Source organism: Panulirus ornatus, chromosome 8, assembly GCF_036320965.1.
Source record: "Panulirus ornatus isolate Po-2019 chromosome 8, ASM3632096v1, whole genome shotgun sequence".
Lineage (NCBI taxonomy): Eukaryota > Metazoa > Arthropoda > Malacostraca > Decapoda > Palinuridae > Panulirus > Panulirus ornatus.
Window position 1 is genome coordinate 44,597,399 of NC_092231.1, and position 21,862 is coordinate 44,619,260.

General features: G+C 48.8%; 1 protein-coding gene across 1 annotated transcript in view; it reads left to right on the plus strand.

Annotated features, from left to right (window-relative positions):
• Positions 1-586: 586 nt before the first annotated feature.
• The window catches only part of LOC139749924 (uncharacterized), a 36,675-nt gene continuing 15,399 nt past the window's right edge, over positions 587-21,862 (plus strand). Inside the window, 12 exon segments of the mRNA XM_071664341.1 lie at positions 587-765; positions 3,976-4,057; positions 8,126-8,241; positions 14,327-14,441; positions 16,225-16,316; positions 16,742-17,039; positions 18,272-18,344; positions 18,347-18,387; positions 19,100-19,192; positions 19,791-19,883; positions 20,393-20,608; positions 21,151-21,297. Of these exon segments, the coding sequence (XP_071520442.1) occupies positions 3,983-4,057; positions 8,126-8,241; positions 14,327-14,441; positions 16,225-16,316; positions 16,742-17,039; positions 18,272-18,344; positions 18,347-18,387; positions 19,100-19,192; positions 19,791-19,883; positions 20,393-20,608; positions 21,151-21,297 (1,359 nt within the window). The 5' untranslated portion in view covers positions 587-765; positions 3,976-3,982.

Here is a 21,862-nt window from a genome sequence, read left to right on the forward strand (position 1 = left end):
GGCTTTCATCTTCCGCAAAGCTTTTACTACCTCTTCTCTGTTTACCAAATCATTTTCCCTAACCCTCTCACTTTGCACACCACCTCGACCCAAACATCCTATATCTGCCACTCTGTCATCAGACACATTCAACAAACCTTCAAAATACTCATTCCATCTCCTTCTCACATCACCACTACTTGTTATATATATATTATCCCTGGGGATAGGGGATTAAGAATACTTCCCACGTATTCCCTGCGTGTCGTAGAAGGCGACTAAAAGGGGAGGGAGCGGGGGGCTGGAAATCCTCCCCTCTCGTTTTTTTTTTTTTTTTAATTTTCCAAAAGAAGGAACAGAGAATTGGGCCAGGTGAGGGTATTCCCTCAAAGGCCCAGTCCTCTGTTCTTAATGCTACCTCGCTAACGCGGGAAATGGCGAATAGTTTAAAAGAAAGATATATATATATATATATATATATATATATATATATATATATATATATATATATATATATATATATATATATATATATGTATGTATATATATATATATATATATATATATATATATATATATATATATATATATATATATATATATATATATATATATGACACACGAAATCATCTTATGTTATGGCGGCGGTAACCATGGCAACGCATGACGCCGTCACAACAGCTGATGTCGGTGTTGGCTGGGGAGCAGCAGCACATGACAAGACGGGCCAGGATAACGCTTGTGATGACCTGCCTTCCACTCGTACTGCAGCAGCGTCGACGACAGGTGGGTCAACATAGTGTTACTTGGTTGGAGAATATTTGATATTTATTGATTAATTTGATTACCATCATATCATTGATCATCGAGAGTGATAAATACGTCTTAGGTGAGCTTTTAGTAGCCTAGTATATGTGTGTGGCTCATCTTGCTTGTTACGTGTCATTGATTCCAGTTTATTGGATGGAAATTCTCACTACGGAGGGGTCGTTAGTCATATTTCCCTGGGGCAGGAACATGTACCACGTGATACAGCTGTTCCTGTGAGCCGCTGGAAGTGTTGGGGGAACATACACAAACGAGCAGTTGAATGATGTTGTATTCCCTTGGTGGAAACTTAGGTTCATCTTGAAGCCCACGTCTCGTTCCATGCTCCAGCTGCACGGGCGTCTCGTTCCATGCTCCAGCTGCACGTGCGTCTCGTTCCATGCTCCAGCTGTACGTGCGTCTCGGTCCATACTCCAGCTGCACGTGCGTCTCGCTCCATGCTCCAGCTGTACGTGCGTCTCGTTCCATGCTCCAGCTGCACGTGCGTCTCGCTCCATGCTCCAGCTGTACGTGCGTCTCGTTCCATGCTCCAGCTGCACGTGCGTCTCGTTACATGCTCCAGCTGCACGTGCGGGTGAGGTCCCCCACTTGCCCGTCTATCTACACCAACACAAATTTTTTTCCTCCCAACGAAAGACCTAGAAATTAATCTCAATCTCATAAGTAACTTTAAATTTTGTCTCCAGGGTTAAATTTGGATCTACTTGTACCACTTTGAAGGCCACGTTGTTTCGAGTTCACTGAGACAACTCAGAAATTCGTGGTTGAAATTATTATTATATTTTGACAACTCAGAAATCCATGGGTGAAATTATTATTATTTTTTGACAACTCAGAAATCCATGGGTGAAATTATTATTATATTTTGACAACTCAGAGATCCGTGGTTGAAATTATTATCATTTTTTGACAACTCAGAAATCAGTGGTTGAAATTATTATTATTCTTTGACAACTCAGAAATCCATGGGTGAAATTATTATTATTATTATTTTTTTTCCCTCCCAGCGATGATCTTATATTTGATGTTGAAGAAGAGGCAAGAATAGTGGTTGTTGTACGTCATGCATCCTCATGACGTTGTTGTCGAGAGGGAGTGAGGGAGGGTGTTGTGGTGGCGAGTCAGGAGAGGGGGGTCCCCGCCCACCTTGTGAGGAGTGACTCATGGAGGCAGGAGATGAGTCACCTCATCCCAGCGCACGGGACACATAGCCGCCTCTCCCTCACCGGCCCTCCTGTGACTGGTGTGTGACAGCCATCTTCCCCTCCCTCCTCCACCACCCTCACCCACACCCTCACCTCCCGTCCGCTGTTCTGTGGCAATCTCTCTCTCTCTCTCTCTCTCTCTCTCTCTCTCTCTCTCTCTCTCTCTCTCTCTCTCTCTCTCTCTCTCTCTCTCTCTCTCTCCCGCTATTCTTTCGCAGATTATGGAGATGAGGCATATACTCACATAATTCTGGGCATATGATCACATAATCATCGCCTACAAGCACATAATTATCGCAGATAATCACATAATTATCGCATATGATCACCTGATTATCGCCTCTGGTGTCCTGAGCCAGTTTGAGCAGTGGGCGTCTGGGTGTGTGGGTGATGTGTGGCGAGGCGTCATCAGCATATGGGATTAATGCTGAGCCTCACAATGAGGATTAATATTGATCAGTTACTCAGGTTGATCATCGTTAGTATGACCGGAGGTATGCTGTCAGCGCAGCGATATACTGTCACACGCAACAGCATGGTTTCTCCCTTGGCAGCATATCGACATACCTCAGTATAACCATGCTATACCCAGCGGTGGAGACTGACATCAGCAGTATACTGTTCATGCACAGGAGTATACTGTCCTTCATAGCAGTATACTGGTATACCTCGGAACATAGCCGTTAGTATGCTTGGGAGAAACAGGTAACAGAACACCGTCCGTTGGTTATCTGTTGAAGCGCTCCTCTGCCTTTCTGTTAGAAAGATTTTTTTCCCCTTATTATTGATCCCCGATTTCTTCGAAATAAACATCCGGTCGTCTTCACAATGCGTGTACTGTGATTACGTTAAATCCATCCTAAGGTGATTTATTCTGATGTTTTCTTTGAAAAATCATGTTTACTCCTATACTTTCTGGGATAATTTATTCCTATGTTTTCTTAAAGAAATCAATTTTATCCCTGTACATCCTAGGTTAATTTACTCCAATATTTTCTCAAAGAAATCATGTTTACTCCTGTACATCCTTCGGTAATTTACTCCAATGTTCTCTTTAAAAAAAATCAAGTTTACTCTATGCATCCTAGGGTAATTTATTCTAAAGCTCTCTTAAAGAAATGAAGTTTACTCTTGTACATCCTATGGTAATTTACTCCAATGTTTTCATAATAGAATCAATTTTACTCCTGTACATCCTGGGGTAATTTATTCCAATGTTTTCTTAATAGAACAAAGTTTACTCCTGTACATCCTGGGGTAATTTATTCCAATGTTTTCCTAAATACACCAGGTTTGCTCCTGTACAACCCGTGGTAATTTATTCCACCGTTTTCTGAAAGAAATCAGGTTTACTCCAGTACACAATGTTTTGTCTCATAATTTCCAATCCGTCATTTGTAGTGACTTCTTGATTTATTTGTAGATATCAAAATCAAAATGAGATACCCTGTCGATGATATAACAGTATATCCAATGATATTTGCTATACCTAGGAGTATACTGGTACATTTAACACGATACTAACATATCCAGGGGTATGCTGTTAGCCTGAGGGGTATGTGGTATACTCAGCAGTATACTAGTACATGTGAAGTGTCTCAGTGTTGTATTGTTATCCAGGGGTATACTGTTAACCTGAGGGGTATACCCAACAGTATACTGGTACATATGAAGTGTCTCAGTGTTGTAGTGTTATCCAGGGGTATACTGCTAACCTGAGGGGTGTGTGGTATACCCAGCAGTACACTGGTACATGTGAAGTGTCTCAGTGTTGTATTGTTATCCAGGGGTATACTGCTTAGCCTGAGGGGTGTGTGGTATACCCAGCAGTACACTGGTACATGTGAAGTGTCTCAGTGTTGTATTGTTATCCAGGGGTATACTGTTAGCCTGAGGGGTGTGTGGTATACCCAGCAGTATACTGGTATATGCGAAGTGTCTCAGTGTTGTATTGTTTTCACAGGACGGCGATGGCTACGGAAGCAGCTCTACCCCACACTGACTGCCAAGCTCTCAGAGCCGATGTGGACCGACTCTGTGACCAGGTGAGTGTTACTGTGACCAAGTGGGTGTTGCTGTGACCAAGTGGGTGTTGCTGTGACCAGGTGCGTGTTGCTACGACCAGGTGGGTGTTGGTGTTACCAGATGGGTGTTGCTGTGACCAGGTGCGTGTTGCTACGACCAGGTGGGTGTTGGTGTTACCAGGTGGGTGTTGCTGTGACCAGGTGCGTGTTGCTACGACCAGGTGGGTGTTGGTGTTACCAGGTGGGTGTTGCTGTGACCAGGTGGGTGTTGCTGTGACCAGGTGGGTGTTGCTGTGGCCAGGTGGGTGTTACTGTGACCAGGTGCGTGTTGGTGTGACCAGGTGGGTGTTGCTGTGACCGGGTATGTGTTGCTGTGACCTCTCTGTAATGACCTTCCATTTGTGATCATTCTTCCCGGAGTATGTGGCTTGGCTGCACACACACACACACACACACACACACACACACACACACACACACACACACACACACACACACACACTTTCAGAACACAAGTCGTGAGGTAGGTGGAATGCAAACATTTTAAAGCAGATAGAGTACTGTATAAGGAATCAGATCCAGCAAGCTGTTCCAGAAGGAGGAGGGGCGGAGGAGTGGTGTGTGTGTGTGTGTGTGTGTGTGTGTGTGTGTGTAAGGAGAAAGAGTGTGTTGGGCCTACTTGGGGAGAATGTTAGGGAGAAAGGATGAAGTGTACGAAGGATGTAGGGAGACCTGGGGAGGACGGAGTGAAAATGATGGTTCAGGAGAGGCGTCTACTGCTCCACTGAGATGAAAAAGGTGATGAAAGAGAGAGAGAGAGAGAGAGAGAGAGAGAGAGAGAGAGAGAGAGAGAGAGAGAGAGAGAGAGAGAGAGAGAGAGAGAGAGAGAGAGGGAGGAATGTGTGTGAGGGAGATGAAGACTGTTTTCCAGAAGAGGAAGTATGGAGAGCTGTACAGCTCTTTAAAGTATGGCGAAGTTTGGAAAGTATGGAAGAGTTTTGGGGGTGGAACGGAGATGGAATGGTGAACGAGATGGTGAAGGCTGCTGCAGGTGGTACTGGATGGATCTGGAACGTGTGTATGGAAACATGGAACAGAGGACAGGCGCCTGATAAATGGAAGAGGGCAGTATCTGTTCCACTGGATCAAGGAAGGGGAGGAACGAGTGTAGGGGTGACAGAGAGAGAAGTCTCCATAGTGTAGTAGGGAAGGTGTATGGTACTGGGAGTGGCCCATCGTGGGATTGAACTCCTCGCTGGTGGGGAACTCTGTGGCTCTGGGATGCGCAGAAGGAGTGGCGCACGTCGACGAGTCATACAGAAAGTTGTAGACGTGGACGGCGTAGCAGGCGGGGAGAGGAAGGCGTAGCAGGCGGGGAGAGGAAGGCGTAGCAGGCGGGGAGAGGAAGGCGTAGCAGACGGGGAGAGGAAGGCGTAGCAGGCGGGGAGAGGAAGGCGTAGCAGGCGGGGAGAGGAAGGCGTAGCAGGCGGGGAGAGGAAGGCGTAGCAGACGGGGAGAGGAAGGCGTAGCAGGCGGGGAGAGGAAGGCGAAGGAAATACTCATACATTTTAGAAAGGGCGTGTGATGAAGTGGAGAGGATCATGGTTGAGGAAGTTGGGACAGCGTGTGTGTGTGTGTGTGTGTGTGTGTATGGACGACAGCACACGGGTGAGAGTCAGAAGTTCAATGTGTGCCACCACGACCACTTGTGATAACACTGATGTGTTGACGTGACACACCCTGGTGTGGATAGAACAGGATAGGTTTTAAGAAGCAGAGCATCAGTGATGGATAGGTGGCATCAGTGATGGATAGGTGGCATCAGTGATGGATAGGGGGCATCAGTGATGGATAGGTGGCATCAGTGATGGATAGGGGGCATCAGTGATGGATAGGTGGCATCAGTGATGGATAGGGGGCATCAGTGATGGATAGGTGGCATCAGTGATGGATAGGGGGCATCAGTGATGGATAGGTGGCATCAGTGATGGATAGGGGGCATCAGTGATGGATAGGTGGCATCAGTGATGGATAGGGGGCATCAGTGATGGATAGGGGGCATCAGTGATGGATAGGTGGCATCAGTGATGGATAGGGGGCATCAGTGATGGATAGGTGGCATCAGTGATGGATAGGGGGCATCAGTGATGGATAGGTGGCATCAGTGATGGATAGGGGGCATCAGTGATGGATAGGGGGCATCAGTGATGGATAGGTGGCATCAGTGATGGATAGGGGGCATCAGTGATGGATAGGTGGCATCAGTGATGGATAGGGGGCATCAGTGATGGATAGGTGGCATCAGTGATGGATAGGGGGCATCAGTGATGGATAGGGGGCATCAGTGATTGATAGGTGGCATCAGTGATGGATAGGGGGCATCAGTGATGGATAGGGGGCATCAGTGATGGGTAGGGGGCATCAGTGATGGATAGGTGGCATCAGCGATGGATAGGTGGCATCATTGATGGATAGGGGGCATCAGTGATGGATAGGTGATTCAGGATATGGGAGTGAGGGAGAGTGAGATACGGTGGTGTTGAGGTGGTTGTGTAGGGCATGGAGAGAGAGAGTGCATGAGGGAGGCGTGTGGATGAGTCACTTAGCTGGGTATGGCCATGTAGAGGGTGGGTGAGGGAGGGGTGTAGGCGTTCGGCAGAAGGTCAAAAGCACCACCTGCAGCAGGCGACCCACCCAACACCACCTGCAGCAGACGACCCACCCACCACCACCTGCAGCAGACGACACACCCACCACCACCTGCAGCAGACGACCCACCCACACCACCTGCAGCAGACGACCCACCCACCACCACCTGCAGCAGACGACCCACCCAACACCACCTGCAGCAGACGACCCACCCACACCACCTGCAGCAGACGACCCACCCAACACCACCTGCAGCAGACGACCCACCCACCACCACCTGCAGCAGACGACCCACCCACCACCACCTACCCCACACCACCTGCCACCCCCGCACCATCAGCACTGACCTCCCTCCTCAGTATACTCCCAGCACCTGCCCTTCACCTCAGTATACTCCCATCACCTGCCCTTCACCTCAGTATACTCCCAGCACCTGCCCTTCACCTCAGTATACTCCCATCGCCTGACCTTCACCTCAGTATACTCCCATCGCCTGACCTGCACCTCAGTATACTCCCAGCACCTGCCCTTCACCTCAGTATACCCACAGCTGGAGCCAGTAATGTACACTCTGGCTGGTTTTTGCTCAGTATTTCACACGTGTACAGAGGATCACACAGTGTAGGGTGAGGTTGATGTACAGGATCAATGCAGCGTTGCTAGTACCTCATTATGTACCCTATGTGTATCCCAGCACCTCACGATGTACCCCCTGCGCATCCCAGCACCTCATGATGTACCCCTGTGTATCCCAGCACCTCATGATGTACCCCTGTGTATCCCAGCACCTCATGATGTACCCCTGTGTATCCCAGCACCTCATGATGTACCCCTGTGTATCCCAGCACCTCATGATGTACCCCTGTGTATCCCAGCACCTCATGATGTACCCCTGTGTATCCCAGCACCTCATGATGTACCCCTGTGTATCCCAGCCGATCATGATGTACCCCTGTGTATCCCAGCACCTCATGATGTACCCCCTGCGCATCCCAGCACCTCATGATGTATCCCCTGCGCATCCCAGCACCTCATGATGTACCCCTGTGTATCCCAGCACCTCATGATGTACCCCTGTGTATCCCAGCACCTCATGATGTACTTCCCTCACCCTGGGTCCTCATGATGGATCCCCTTTTAGCACCTCATGATGCACTTCTCCTCATTCCAGCCCCTCATAGTGTACCTATACCTCCTCCACTCCATCACCTCATGAGGTACCTTTGGTCTTCCACCACCGCCTCATGATTTACCTCCCTCACCCCATTATTATCTCTCTCGACCTTTGACCTCCAGGTCCCCTCCTGCAGGCATTGTTACCACATGGCCCCCTCTCTCTCTCTCTCTCTCTCTCTCTCTCTCTCTCTCTCTCTCTCTCTCTCTCTCTCTCTCTCTCTGCGCCGTACCTGACTGTGACCTGACTGTGACCTCCCGCCACAGCTGGACTCGCTGGTCGAGGAGAACAGCCGGCTGGAGGCGGGTCACCAGCTGCCCGTGACGGAGATGACCCTCAACCCCGGACGCCTCGCTGACCTGCAGGAGAAGCTGGTCAACACGTGAGTTGCTCGCTGACCCCTTCCAGTCGACCATCTTCCGCGCCACTGTCCTGTGTGTGTGTGTGTGTGTGTGTGTGTGTGTGTGTGTCATGGGCGACACAGACTAGCACACTCGTCTGTTTATTTAGGTCACTGGGTTTCTACAAGGTACTTTTTTTTTTATCTAGTCAGTTTGGTGATACGTAGTGTCTACCCACAGCTGAACGTATGAGTCTCTGGGGGAAGAGTCTGCTGCTTGAAATGCCTTCCCTCATTGCCACTAGAATGTTTCCATTTATGTAAAGCCCTTTTTACGTCTGCGTTTGAAGCATTTTTGTATGCCTATGGTATTCTGTTGGCCTCCAGTATTTGTGATATTCTCCAGCCAATTTGCCACGAGCCATATTTTCTTGCGGTGAATTTGGCTGGTAATGCAGTGTAAGAGGGACGATTCCCACCCCGTTATGAGTTCTGGAAAATCATGGGGTCGATTTCGTTCATGTAGGGCGCACGGTGGCCCCTTAACTCCCCCAGATGTTGTGGGGGGGAGAAGACAATGGCATAGGATGGCATCCAATAGATCGAAAAAGCTGGGAATGTTAGTGGTATTATGATCTTATCGGTCATGCTGATTTAAAGGACCAGTTATCGACATTACTGCGGCAAAGTCTTTCAAAGTCAGGTTGGTATTTTGTGAGCCAACAGTGGGGGTTGGTGGGATGGCAGAGGAGGCAACAGGAATGAGAGAGAGGTTGGGGAAAAGTGTGATATTCTTGTGTTGCTATCACTATTAGATGATAGATAGATAGATAGATAGATAGATAGATAGATAGATAACCTTTATGTTACTTGTAGCCACTTCCTCCACACGATGTATGGCTAGGATGGGCGTTCACTTTTCTGCCTTTTCCTGAGCGAACCTCCAGTGTGGGGCTGTGCCACCATCTGCCTCAGATGTGGTGTACAAACTGCTCATGGATAGTTCGCAGGCAGGCACCGCCTCACCTGACGGAGGTAATGGCGTGGCAATGTGCCTTGAATAATACTCCGCTTCCTGGGGCTTCCCCGCAGCATTTGTCTCCGGGGTTCGACACGCCGCGCCTGGCGAGTCACGTCTCGTACGAGCGTCCATGCATGGAAGTGTCTTGCATCATTCCAGACCCGTAGCTCGATGGCCATGTTTGCGCGATTATTTTTTTTTTTTTAATTTCTTCGCCCCAATTCGACAGCAGATTTCTGCGACGCGGCATGTATGTGTCTAGCAAGTGAACGATCAATTATGGCTCGTCACCATGAGCCCCCCCCCCCCTCTGTGTTTGCCTGAGGACCAGCCAATTGTCTGATGCAAGTTAGGGTTCAGTTTTGCCTCATCTGTCACGGAGGAATGTGTTGCGCTTTGCCTTGTGGCTTAGAGTGACGATGTGCTTGTTTCCACTGCTTGAGTAAGGGTGTACTGGGGGTTCAGAGGTGTACTGGGGTCCAGGGGTGTTCTGGGGGTCCTGGGGTGTGTACTGGAGTCCAGGGGTGTGTACTGGGGTCCAGGGGTGTTCTGAGGGTGTTGGATGTCCTAGGGTCCAGAGGTGTGTACTGGGATTCAGGGATGTACTGTGGTTCAGGAGTGTACTGGGGGTCCAGGGGTGTACTGGGGATCCTTGGGTGTACTGGAGTCCAGAGATGTATACTGGGGTCCAGGGGTGTTCTGAGGGTCCTGGGGTGTTCTGGGATCCAGGGATGTACTGGGGGTCCAGGTATGTACTGGGGGTTCTGGGGTTTACTGGGGTTCAGAGGTGTGTATTAGGGTCCAGGGATCCTAACCTCAAGAGCTGTGGATGACCATCGTAATGTACAAACATCCATTATGATCTAATGAGGTCTATCATTAAGGTCAGAGCCACGTAATGATCCATATATGTACCTTGTAATCCGCGCCATCATTTCTACATTGTTATAGAGCAAGTAAGAAACATAAGCATGAATTTCAAAAGTCATTTGATCTAGATTATAAAAGGTTATTCACCATGTCCACACGTGTTCCAGCCATCTTCTCCAAACGCGGCAGATGTTATAATACTCATTTCTCAGCCGTCCATATGTTACCCCGTCACCAGACCACACCATTGACACTCCGGCGGCCAGGACACCCGTGACAGTAACAGTACTGAGTGACTCAGGAAGAGTTTTGGCAACACACAAGTCTTTGGCTTCACCTCAGCTTCACTTCTCACACCAAGTGACGTTAAACGCGTCGATGCATATGGCATGGCTGGTACCTCTTGCCTGGGGACTTGTTCTTGAGTCTGACATTTCAAAATCTAGTGACAATGATAAGACCCTTAAAGATATCTTCATCAGTGATTACAAATATACTTTCCTTTGGCTGTTTCCATCATCAATTTCCCCCACCGACGCAAATATCCAGGTATTCCCATTCGGCAAGATATTCCAGAAGCGATCTTCATTGGCGTCTGGCCAGTTGGTTACGAACGCCTGCAGTTGCTTCAGTCTAAGGTCTCTGGACGCTAGAAGAGTCATCGCCACAGATATGGTAGCGTCGATAACTTACTGCTGGAAAGAGTCGTTCAGTGGCGGTGAATATATACCATCATTTTAACCCCTCGCATTTTCTTCCTGTTTCTGCCTCCACCATCCCAATTCATCTCGTCGGTGCACGAAATTTCCGACTGACTTTTGTGAACATTCTTAACGACAAACGGTATCGAAGATCGGGTCATCTGAAGAGATTTGATTGATAAGGTCCCTTGCCTCATTCTCATGCAACTTCTGGCGAGTAAAATGTGTAGCGTAGACCAGAAGGATCAATCCGCGTCCTGGATAAGCAAAACCGAACCTGTAGTTTTCGAGATATCGAAGCTCGAATTGGGCCACTCTGAGGGTGGATCTCCAGGCAAATTCACTGCATGAAGAATAGGACAGATGGACAATTTGGCTGTAAGATTTCAGCGATACCACGACCCAACTGTGCCTCGAGGCTATAGAAGTGCTCTGGACCCACCATTTGGCTGCTGTGTAGACAAATCTTACAGTGGGTACTGAACGAAACCCGTTTTCTAAGATTCTTTTAGAATTTGGCTCCTAGACTGTAAAGGCTACCTTAGTTACTTATCACCATTGGAGTCTTATGATGTAATTTGTGTCGACGGTCCTGGAAACACATATCAGAACCTAATTACCAGTGGATCAAGAGGGGAAACTCCGGACATTCCAGTATCATAAACATTTATGTTTAAATGTTTAAGACGTGGTAGATAACATTTGGCTGTTGTTGAGGTCTAGTTACTATAGTCAGTTCGATATTTCTAGACCAGTTATTTAAGGCAAGCTCATACACTGCCAGAGTTACGATGACGGATATGTACGACGTCACAAAACTGCCAGAGTACGATGACAAATGTGTCCAACATGATAACACTGCCAGAGTTACGATGACGGATGTGTCCAACGTGATAACACTGCTAGAGTTACGATGACGGATGTGTACAACGTGATAACACTACCAGAGTTACGATGATGGATGTGTACAACGTGATAACACTGCCAGAGTTACGATGACGGATGTGTACGACGTGATGACTGTAAGATGTGTAGATGTTGGGTAGTGATGGTCCAGTGAGAGAAATGCCAGATATGTGTGTATGGGAGTGTAGTTATGGGGTTATTTATGTATATATACGTGCATGCTTGTATTCCCTTATATATGTATATGTATATGTATACTGTTTGTAAAAGACCAGTTAATATTTAACACTCACTAGCTTTCTGTTTTTCTTTTTTTTTTCTCTACCTGTTTTACTACATCAGCGTAGGTATCAAATATCCTATATTCATTTTCACATTATTCTTGAAATACATGAGACGTTTTGGACACACGATCACTGCCTATCTTTCGTTAAATTGTTCATAAATGATCCAACACAAGTTAGGAAGGATTCACACCACACCCTCGTACAGCTCAGCTAAGTAGATCAACACAATACTTTCTCCCTACATACCTGCCATATACTCCTTACGGTCAGCTAATTAGTTCACTGATATACTCCGTAGTCCTTGACCAGTTGGACTCTTGACATTACTACATGTAGAGACTTTATTTACTTACAATGTTCCGGTAGAAGCAGCTATTGAGGTAATACTCAACATTGTCTATGATCACCCGTCAAGACCAGCAGCCATAATTCACAGAACCACACCAGAAGGCCCTACCGCCTGCTGGCACCACCCAAGCCCCATTTCCGCAGGCCTGATGATGGGCTGTATTTACATCAGGTAGAGGGAGTCGCCATGGCCTCCCCGTTGGCTCCCAGACTTTAGCTAACTCCTGCAAGACATCACCTTCCGTCCCACTACGAAGTCCTGCCGATACATTTATAACATCTACGTCGTCATAGGGAATCAAGGACACCTTGAGAAACTACAGAAGGCTATGGAGTTGGGTGTAGACGACTAGATCCCCTTTCTCGATGTCGACATCCGGGCCTCATAATGGGGAATACCATACCAGTGTTCACCTTAAGTCTACCATCTGGGCAGGTGTCTGAACGCGTCCCTAAGTCGTGTTCACAAGAATTGTTCATCATGGCTCCTCCTCCACCGAGGAACTACCAGAGTTATGCAAATTTTAAGTAAAAAAAAAAAATCTGTTAGAATCATCGATAGAGAGAGAGACAAGTGTGTTCCTCCAGACACGACCAGTTCATCACAGCCCACGACAACACCCACCTGGAAGTGTTCACCAAGTTTTCTACACAAAACCCCAGATGTCTCCTGCTTATCGGACTGACGAACGTATCCTGAAGGAGACGATCGATAAAATCGTTACCTACAGCATCCCTGAAGCTCGTGTCAGCATCATCATTGACCACAAGAACATGAAAACACTAGTGGCCTCAGAAATGGAAACAACTACACACAGAGCAGTAGCCCACGACAGTCAAAACCAATGTAGCACACAACTCCTCCTGACCAGTTGAAGGTTGGAGTTTACAACTCCTACCCAGTTGAAGGTTATAGTTTACAATTACTCCTGCCCAGTTGAAGGTTGGAGTTTACAACTACCCCCGCCCAGTTGAAGATTGGAGTTTACAACTACTCCTGCCCAGTTGAAGGTTGTAGTTTACAACTACTCCTTCTCAGTTAAAGGTTGTAAACTTTAGAACAACATGTGAACTGCGCCTGTATAACACCTACATCACTCAGTCGACGTTTAACCTGCCCAGTTGAAGGTTGTAGTTTACAACTACTCCTTCTCAGTTAAAGGTTGTAAACTTTAGAACAACATGTGAACTGCGCCTGTATAACACCTACATCACTCAGTCGACGTTTAACCCTAAACTAAATCTTCAACAACAACATAACATGAATCTCACTCATCACCATCTTACTGAAACACACGATGATGATACTGAAACATTGCCACGACCCTGCAGGTAGCAGGAGCCATGCACATATGAGACTAAAATCCCTTCCTTTATCATCAAAATACAGATCAACCTGGGACTCCACAGTTATTCTCTGCCGCACCCCAAATGCCCTACTCTCTACCTCCACTGGACTTTCCCAGGTGTGGAGACCTTAGGTCAACCTCCTAACCGTCAAACCAACGAGTATGATCCCTTACCGACCACACTGCTACGCAGGAGCTCCGAGGGAACACGGTCCACCGATCAGAATATTAGCTACGTCGTCGCCCTCAACTGTAACGCTGTGAATCATTCCAGTTTTGCTCTTTATATTGTGTTGTATCATTTATAATCAATTTGACTGAAGATGGGCAGCGTTCGAGTGTCCAAACCGTCTCGTGTTCATCAAAAATACAGTGAGAATGAAGATAGGACACGTAATTTACACGTGTGTGTGTGTGTGTGTGTGTGTGTGTGTGTGTGTGTGTGTGTGTGTGTGTGTGTCACCACCATCCCAATAATCAAACTGAAAACGACGTGTGAGTGGGAAACAAGGCTTCTGTAAACTCAGCTTTAAGGCACTAACTCCTGCGTTCCTCAGCCCCTCTCGTTTGAAGGGGTTGTGGGGGTCGCCAGGGGTTGTGAAGCAGCAGGTCAGGGAGGTGAGCAGTGCGTTGTCTCCACCACAGGGAGGTGGGCGTGGTGAGGGAGGTGGAGCGGGGCCGGCTACACAAGCTGCTGCAGTGTCACCACCTGAAGGACGCCTCCTGGGACTCCATGCTCGTCAAGGCCGCCTCCCTCTGCGTCAGTAGGACCTTACCTTTGGTGTTTGTAGATCTTGATTATTTCACAAGGTTAATGGCCTTTATCTATTTATGTATCTATCTATCTCTATCTATCAATCTATCTGTGTCAATCTATCTGTCTATCAATCTATCTATTTATCAATCTATCTGTCTATCAATCTATCTATCTATCTATCTATCTATCTATCTATCTGTCTGTCAATCTGTCTATCTATCAATCTATCTGCCTATCAGTCTATGTATCTATCAATCTATCTGTCTGTCAATCTATCCATCTGTATATGCATACATGTGTGTGTGTGTGTGTGTGTGTGTGTGTGTGTGTGTGTGTGTGTGTGTGTGTGTGTGTGTGTGTGTGTGTGTGTGTGTGTGTGTGTGTGTGTGTGTGTGTGTGTTTACGTCTGAGAGTGCACACGAATAGGGAATTTACCTCAGTTCCTTATCTCATCATCTCTTAACCTCTCCTCTGTGTTATACAGTTTCTGGGACTTTTTTTTAATGTAAGTGATCTTCATGACTTCCATTTGTCCCATTCTCTCTTATCTATTTGTCTACGCCCTTTTGTTATCTCTGGCTTAATTACCTGTTATATTTTGCAGCCGACCAGCTCCTCACAGTTGCACTGCATTGATTAATGTCGATATATATTCAAAACAATCCTAATGATAGTGATAATGATATTGACAACAATTATGAACTGTTTAACTACAGCCAAGAGCTGAAATATTCAAAGAAAATGAGGTCAGTCTTCACGCGGGAGCACTGGGATAAATAATGGGCAAGCGAGTGAGGATGGATGATGTTTACAATGGCTGGGATTAGGTCTAGGTGATGCGTGTGGGGGAGATGGCCGAGGAGACGTAAACCCTGGAAAATTGAGGAGAGACGGGAGGCTCTCGATCCCACTGAAGTTAAGAGGGAGATGTTTGCACAGCTAACCCAGATATACATAAGCAACGCTTTACTACATAATGAGTCGAATATAATCCCTTGAGACATGATTAAGCTGCTTAAAAGAAATATATGATTACGGCATTTTCACAAAAGCCATAGCTTGTGGGAAACAGATTCGGTGGTGTTGATTTTCTTGGGGTTTCCAGAGTAGAGTGGAGGACATGGCAGTCTTCAACATGTTGTATGGTTGATGGCTCGAATGATGAGGTTTGAAACTGAACCGAGAGAAACGCGTGCTATTCCCCTTAGGTTTATGATAACATTCCCCTCGGGTTTATGATGACATTCCCCTCAGGTTTATGATGACATTCCCCTCAGGTTTATGATGACATTCCCCTCAGGTTTATGATGACATTCCCCTCAGGTTTATGATGACATTCCCCTCAGGTTTATGATGACATTCCCCTCAGGTTTATGATAACATTCCCCTCAGGTTTATGATTCAAATGGGTTTTCAGGGAAGTGACTCCGTTTATGTGAGCTAATTTACGTGTGTGTCAGTGTTTGTGCTTTGTGTGTGACTGCATGAATGCATTCATTTGAGGATGTGTGTTTGAGTCTCTGCGTAGAATTATTATATGTGCATTACACAAGAAGACGGCCTGTAGTTGGTATATTCTTACCAGGTTGTAAAAACAGAGCTTCTGATTGGCGGACTCTCACAGGTAAACACGAAAAAAGGGCTTCTGATTGGGGGATTCTCACAGGTAAACACAAAATCAGGGTCGTTGATTTGGGGATTGTCAGAGGTAAACTAAACATAGGACTCTGATTGGCTGGTTCCTTCTCGTTTATAAAAGCAGGAGTTTGTCTGTTCTCCTTCCCAGAGCATCTGCAGTGACGTCACCGTCAGGAACTACCCGATAAGGGCGCCCAAGGCTGGCGCGTGGGGCCGGGTCCTGGATGTTGTGAGGAGCAGGTGGGTCGTCTCAGAGTGGAACATCATCTTGAGAATATGTGTTTCCTTACCACATCATCATAAGGTAAACGTTAGGTCATATTCTTGTTAGTTTAGCCCTTGAGCACGACCTTACGGCCCTTGAGTATGAGGGTACAGGCCTTGAGCATGACAGTACGGCCCTTGAATATGAGGGTACGGCCCTTGAGCACGACGGCACGACCCTTGAGCTTCAGGGTACGACCCTGCATAGATTAGGAATATAGGACCATCTTCCTATCCTCCAGCAGATAACCTCGCCGTAGACCATCAGGGTCTTCTGTTATCTGTCCCCCAGTTACCGTCTATATATGCTTGCACTCCCCTCCCTCACTCCTCCACTTCTCCACCATCCACTTCTGATAAATCCCTCACGCCCTCCATCCTTCCTTTCCACCGCCACTCAGGCTGGAGGAGGTGGCAGCCTCGCGAGGGGCGCCAGTGTCCGGCGCCCCAGCTCCCCGCAGCAGGAAGACGGGGGTCAGCAAGAGGGCGTCCATCGCAGACGACCAGAAACCTCCACTAGGCGAGAGGAAACCTTCCGTGGAGGAGGCGAAGCTCTCCCCGGAGGAGGTGAAGCCCCCTGCGGACGAAGGGGAGGACCTGGAGCCCGTGTTGTGTGAGGCTGAGTACCGGGACCTCCTGTACCAGCAGACGGAGCTGACCTGCAGGGAGCGGGTGGAGCGGCAGCTGGTCCTCATCACGGTGAGTCAGAACGGCAGGTGGCCCTCATCACGATGAGTCAGGACGGCAGGCGGTCCTCATCACGATGAGTCAGGACGGCAGGTGGCCCTCATCACGGTGAGTCAGGACGGCAGGTGGCTCTCATCACGGTGAGTCAGGACGGCAGGTGGCTCTCATCACGGTGAGTCAGGACGGCAGGTGGCCATCATCACGATGAGTCAAGACGGCAGGCGGTCCTCAGCACGATGAGTCAGGACGGCAGGTGGCCCTCATCACGATGAGTCAGGACGGCAGGTGGTCCTCATCACGGTGAGTCAGGACGGCAGGTGGCCATCATCACGATGAGTCAAGACGGCAGGCGGTCCTCAGCACGATGAGTCAGGACGGCAGGCGGTCCTCAGCACGATGAGTCAGGACGGCAGGTGGCCCTCATCACGGTGAGTCAGGACGGCAGGTGGCCATCATCACGATGAGTCAAGACGGCAGGCGGTCCTCATCACGGTGAGTCAGGACGGCAGGTGGCCATCATCACGATGAGTCAGGACGGCAGGTGGCCCTCATCACGATGAGTCAGGACGGCAGGTGGCCCTCATCGCGGTGAGTCAGGACGGCAGGTGGCCCTCATCACGATGAGTCAGGACGGCAGGTGGCCCTCATCACGATGAGTCAGGACGGCAGGTGGCCCTCATCGCGGTGAGTCAGGACGGCAGGTGGCCCTCATCGCGGTGAGTTAGGACGGCAGGTGGCCCTCATCACGGTGAGTCAGGACGGCAGGTGGCCCTCATCACGGTGAGTCAGGACGGCAGGTGGCCCTCATCACGGTGAGTCAGGACGGCAGGTGGTCCTCATCACGATGAGTCAGGACGGCAGGTGGTCCTCATCACGGTGAGTCAGGACGGCTGGTGGTCCTCATCACGGTGAGTCAGGACGGCAGGTGGCCCTCATCACGGTGAGTCAGGACGGCAGGTGGCCCTCATCACGGTGAGTCAGGACGGCAGGTGGTCCTCATCACGGTGAGTCAGGACGGCAGGTGGTCCTCATCACGGTGAGTCAGGACGGCAGGTGGCCCTCATCACGGTGAGTCAGGACGGCAGGTGGTCCCTCATCACGGTGAGTCAGGACGGCAGGTGGTCCTCATCACGGTGAGTCAGGACGGCAGGTGGCCCTCATCACGGTGAGTCACACACACACACACACACACAGTAATGTCTTACCTCATTACCTATTTATAACCTGTTCCTCATCGTCGGCAGTTTCTGACGCGGCGGCTCCGGGAGAACTTTAACTCCAGGTTCGACGCCCTCCACCAGAAGAAGGGGCGAGTGATCGAGAGGTCTACAGGCTCAACCGCAAGCGGCAACTGCTGAAGGTACTGACTTGGGGAGCGGGGGAGGAGGAGGAGGAGGAGGGGGAGCTGGCTGAGAGAGACTTCAGGATTACTGAGATCAGAGTAGTGTGTCTGCGGTTACTGAGGGTGCTTGGGGGACCTGGCAAAATGGAAAGACCTGAGGGAGGTAGAATTCTGAATGAGGTACTGAGCGTCTGGCTTCATATGGTATTCTCGGCACTTGCCGCACTTCCTCTTACGCAACGCTTTCACCACCTCTTCTCTTTTCACCAAACCATTTTCCATGAGGAGGAGCCAGAGTCAGGGAGTTGAACCATGACAGCTGTAAGGGATCCTAAGAAGCCTACTAAGGTGTCTGTACGAGGAGTTAACATAAGGGACTTCAGGCAATCCCTCCATTCAACTACATGGAAGAGTAAAGACTAAAAGTAATACAGTGTGAGTTTCGCCAATAAGGTTCAAAGGTGATCACATCATACAGTATTCTTACAGCAGCAGCGGAAGAGATGATGGCGGAAGTTTATAATTTGTGAAAGGCGGGAAAGAATGAAAGATGAGCAGAGCAGCCATTAGTTTACAAGATGGATAAAGATGAATGTTTTTGCATAATGTACATATGCTTGTGTGTGTGTGTGTGTGTGTGTGTGTGTGTGTGTGTGTGTGTGTGTGTGTGTGTCAAGTTTCTAAGGGAGGAAGGCATGTACTCCTACAGCGCCACCTGATCTTCCCTCAGGAGGAACTGGCGAAGATGGAGGCGGAGGGCGTCACGAGCGGGAGTGGTAGCAGAGAGGCACCTGAAGGAGGCCCAACACCCAACCACCCTCAGGTAGATCCTTAGGGGGAGGGCGCTGTTCAACACCCACCCTTTCCGTGGTATATGCTGAAATGACTCGCCCTTCTGCAGGCAGGTCATAGGCTAATATTAAAGAGATCTTAGGCGGATCTCTATCCAGGTTCATGCAGGATGGTAACCTCCAGTTAGGTATATACTAACTCATTTACAATACCAGCAAGTCCAACACCGAGGCTTGCGAAAACTCCTGTCGATCTAACCACGGCGTCCTAAGATTCACCAAGTTCCTATATCAAGTTTATGGATGATTAAGCCATAGGCACAGCACCGGGGATGCCAGGAATAGGTCCTACAGGAAGGTCACTAATAATCCTGGTAGATCTAATTTCATGGCTCATGTCACAACAGAATCATGGAGAATTCACGTATGTCCAGTAATTAAGCAGTGTTGAGGCCTTGTATGGTCATTACAGAAGCACTCGTATCTAAGTTCATTTCACAGGGTCAGAAAAAGTTCAAGTGGGTTAGCTGTAAGTTCATGAAGATTCCCACCGGTGTGGGGAAAAGAGTAGAAATAGGAAGAGACAGGAGGATAATTTGAATCGATTAACGCCTATTTTTACATCCATAGGAGGAGGAGAGGGAGGAAGAGGAGGAGGTGTACGAGCCGTCGTGGGAGGAGGAGGAACGGCCGGAGCTGATGCTGCAGGTGGACCACTCCGAGGTGACCCCACTCACCCACCCTCCACACCCCTCCTGCTGATACTATTCCTTCTATCTACTCACCTTCTCTCTCCTTCCTCTTTTTATATCCCTCATCCTTTTTCTACACTTTACACTCTTCCCCTCCATGTTCCTGCATAGTTCCTCTAGTTTCAAGGTTCATTTTAGATATTTTAAAGCAAATGATCTTTGGGATGGAACAAGGTATGGGCGGCACTTCAGCCAACCTGCGATTGAAAGGTACAAGTGAGCTTCCGCTGGTCACTCCAAGCTTGTATAAACAAATCTTAAGATGTTAATCATCAAATAACTTCCTGCCTGAGTCCGAGTCACCTACGTGTCTTCATATGTCGCTATTTGACGTCTTTCACTGACTTCTGGTAACACCAGCAGGTTGCCACGAAGCAACACCTGCTGGTGGCAAGGAGGGATCAGATCAGGGTAGCCTCTAGTGCTATGATGGGTTGATGATTCTTGGGATCCCTCAGCTTGGCCGGGTCTTGTCCTCAGGTGACGGCGGACGACTGGAGCGACTACGGCGCCCCTTGCGGCACTCCAGGTACGGCGAGAGCTGCCCCTGACACCGCTGACGGTCAGTCATCAGCCCCAGGGACAGCGACGCTGACGACCCGTGAGCCGTGGGAGACTCCTGGGTCGTCCTCCATCGGGCAGCAGCCGCCGCTGGAGGCAGGGCCGGGCGAGCCGTGGACCAGCGGAGGACGCCAGGTGACCACCTCACCACGACATCCCTCCTCCCTCTCACACTGCCTCCTGACGTTTGAACTCCTGACTTCCTTCTGACGTCTTGACTTCCTCTTGACGCCTTGACTTCATCTTCCTGACTTCTTGACTTCCTCCTCCTGACTTCCTTTTGACGCCTTGGCTTCCTCCTCCTGGCCTCCTGACTTCCCTCTGACTTCTTGACTTCCTCCTCCTGACCTCCTGACTTCCTCCTGACTCCTCCATGCAAGCCTACTTAGCTCTGATGTTTTAGAATTTGATGTGAGTTGTGTACAGTGATGAGCACAGACGGGTGGGGGGGATTTTGCTTTGACAACTGCTGTCGCTTGGCAGTGGCGGTGATGGCTAGGCGACCCTGCCAGTGGGTCTAGTCTAGCCACGGCTAGACGACGAGTAAACCCTCCTCAGTCCTTCAACTATCCTCACACGAACTAATTGGTAAACATCACCACCACCCGTCACGCCCTGAGTCGTAACGCCGTCATTCCGTTACGTTCCGTCTGCTGATGCCCCACACCGGCCCGCAGATCGAGCGGCCGCGCAAGGACTGGACGTGGGCGGAAGCGCGGGCGTGGAGGGAGTGGAAGGCGGCGCAGGAAGAGCACGCCCGTCGACGCCGCGCCCACGCCACCACCCTCAGCCTACAGCTGGAGAGAATCACGCCTACTATCGCGGTGAGGAGAGAGAGAGAGAGAGAGAGAGAGAGAGAGAGAGAGAGAGAGAGAGAGCTTCTTTTCGTCCACCTGACACATCACTGTGTTAATGACAGTGGCATTGGCACACCGAGCGTTTGGTGGCGTCAACGAATAACTGTTAGTTTTAAGAATATGTTGTGATAACGTACGTATAGTAAGTGAGTCTACCATGACAGGAAACCTGATATGTTAACGTGATATGGCTAAACCAGTGTGTGTGTGTGTGTGTGTGTGTGTGTGTGTGTGTGACAGTGGCCTTGTCTTGGTGTGTTTGTGTGTTTATTTACCTATTTCTTTGGGTGTATGCGCGCGTGTGTGTGTATGGTTATATAGTATCTGTTTATAATTACCTATTTGTACTGGACGGGGAGGGAGTTCCACACTGGTGGGGCCCTATCTCTTGAACATTCTCTAATACCAAATAACTTTATTTCTCTGCGGTCTCCAGTCATTCTATTCCATTCATCCACCACTCTTATACTACAAAAGTCCTTCTTTACAACTTTTTTTAACACGTTTCTTGCTTAATATCATGTTATATTTT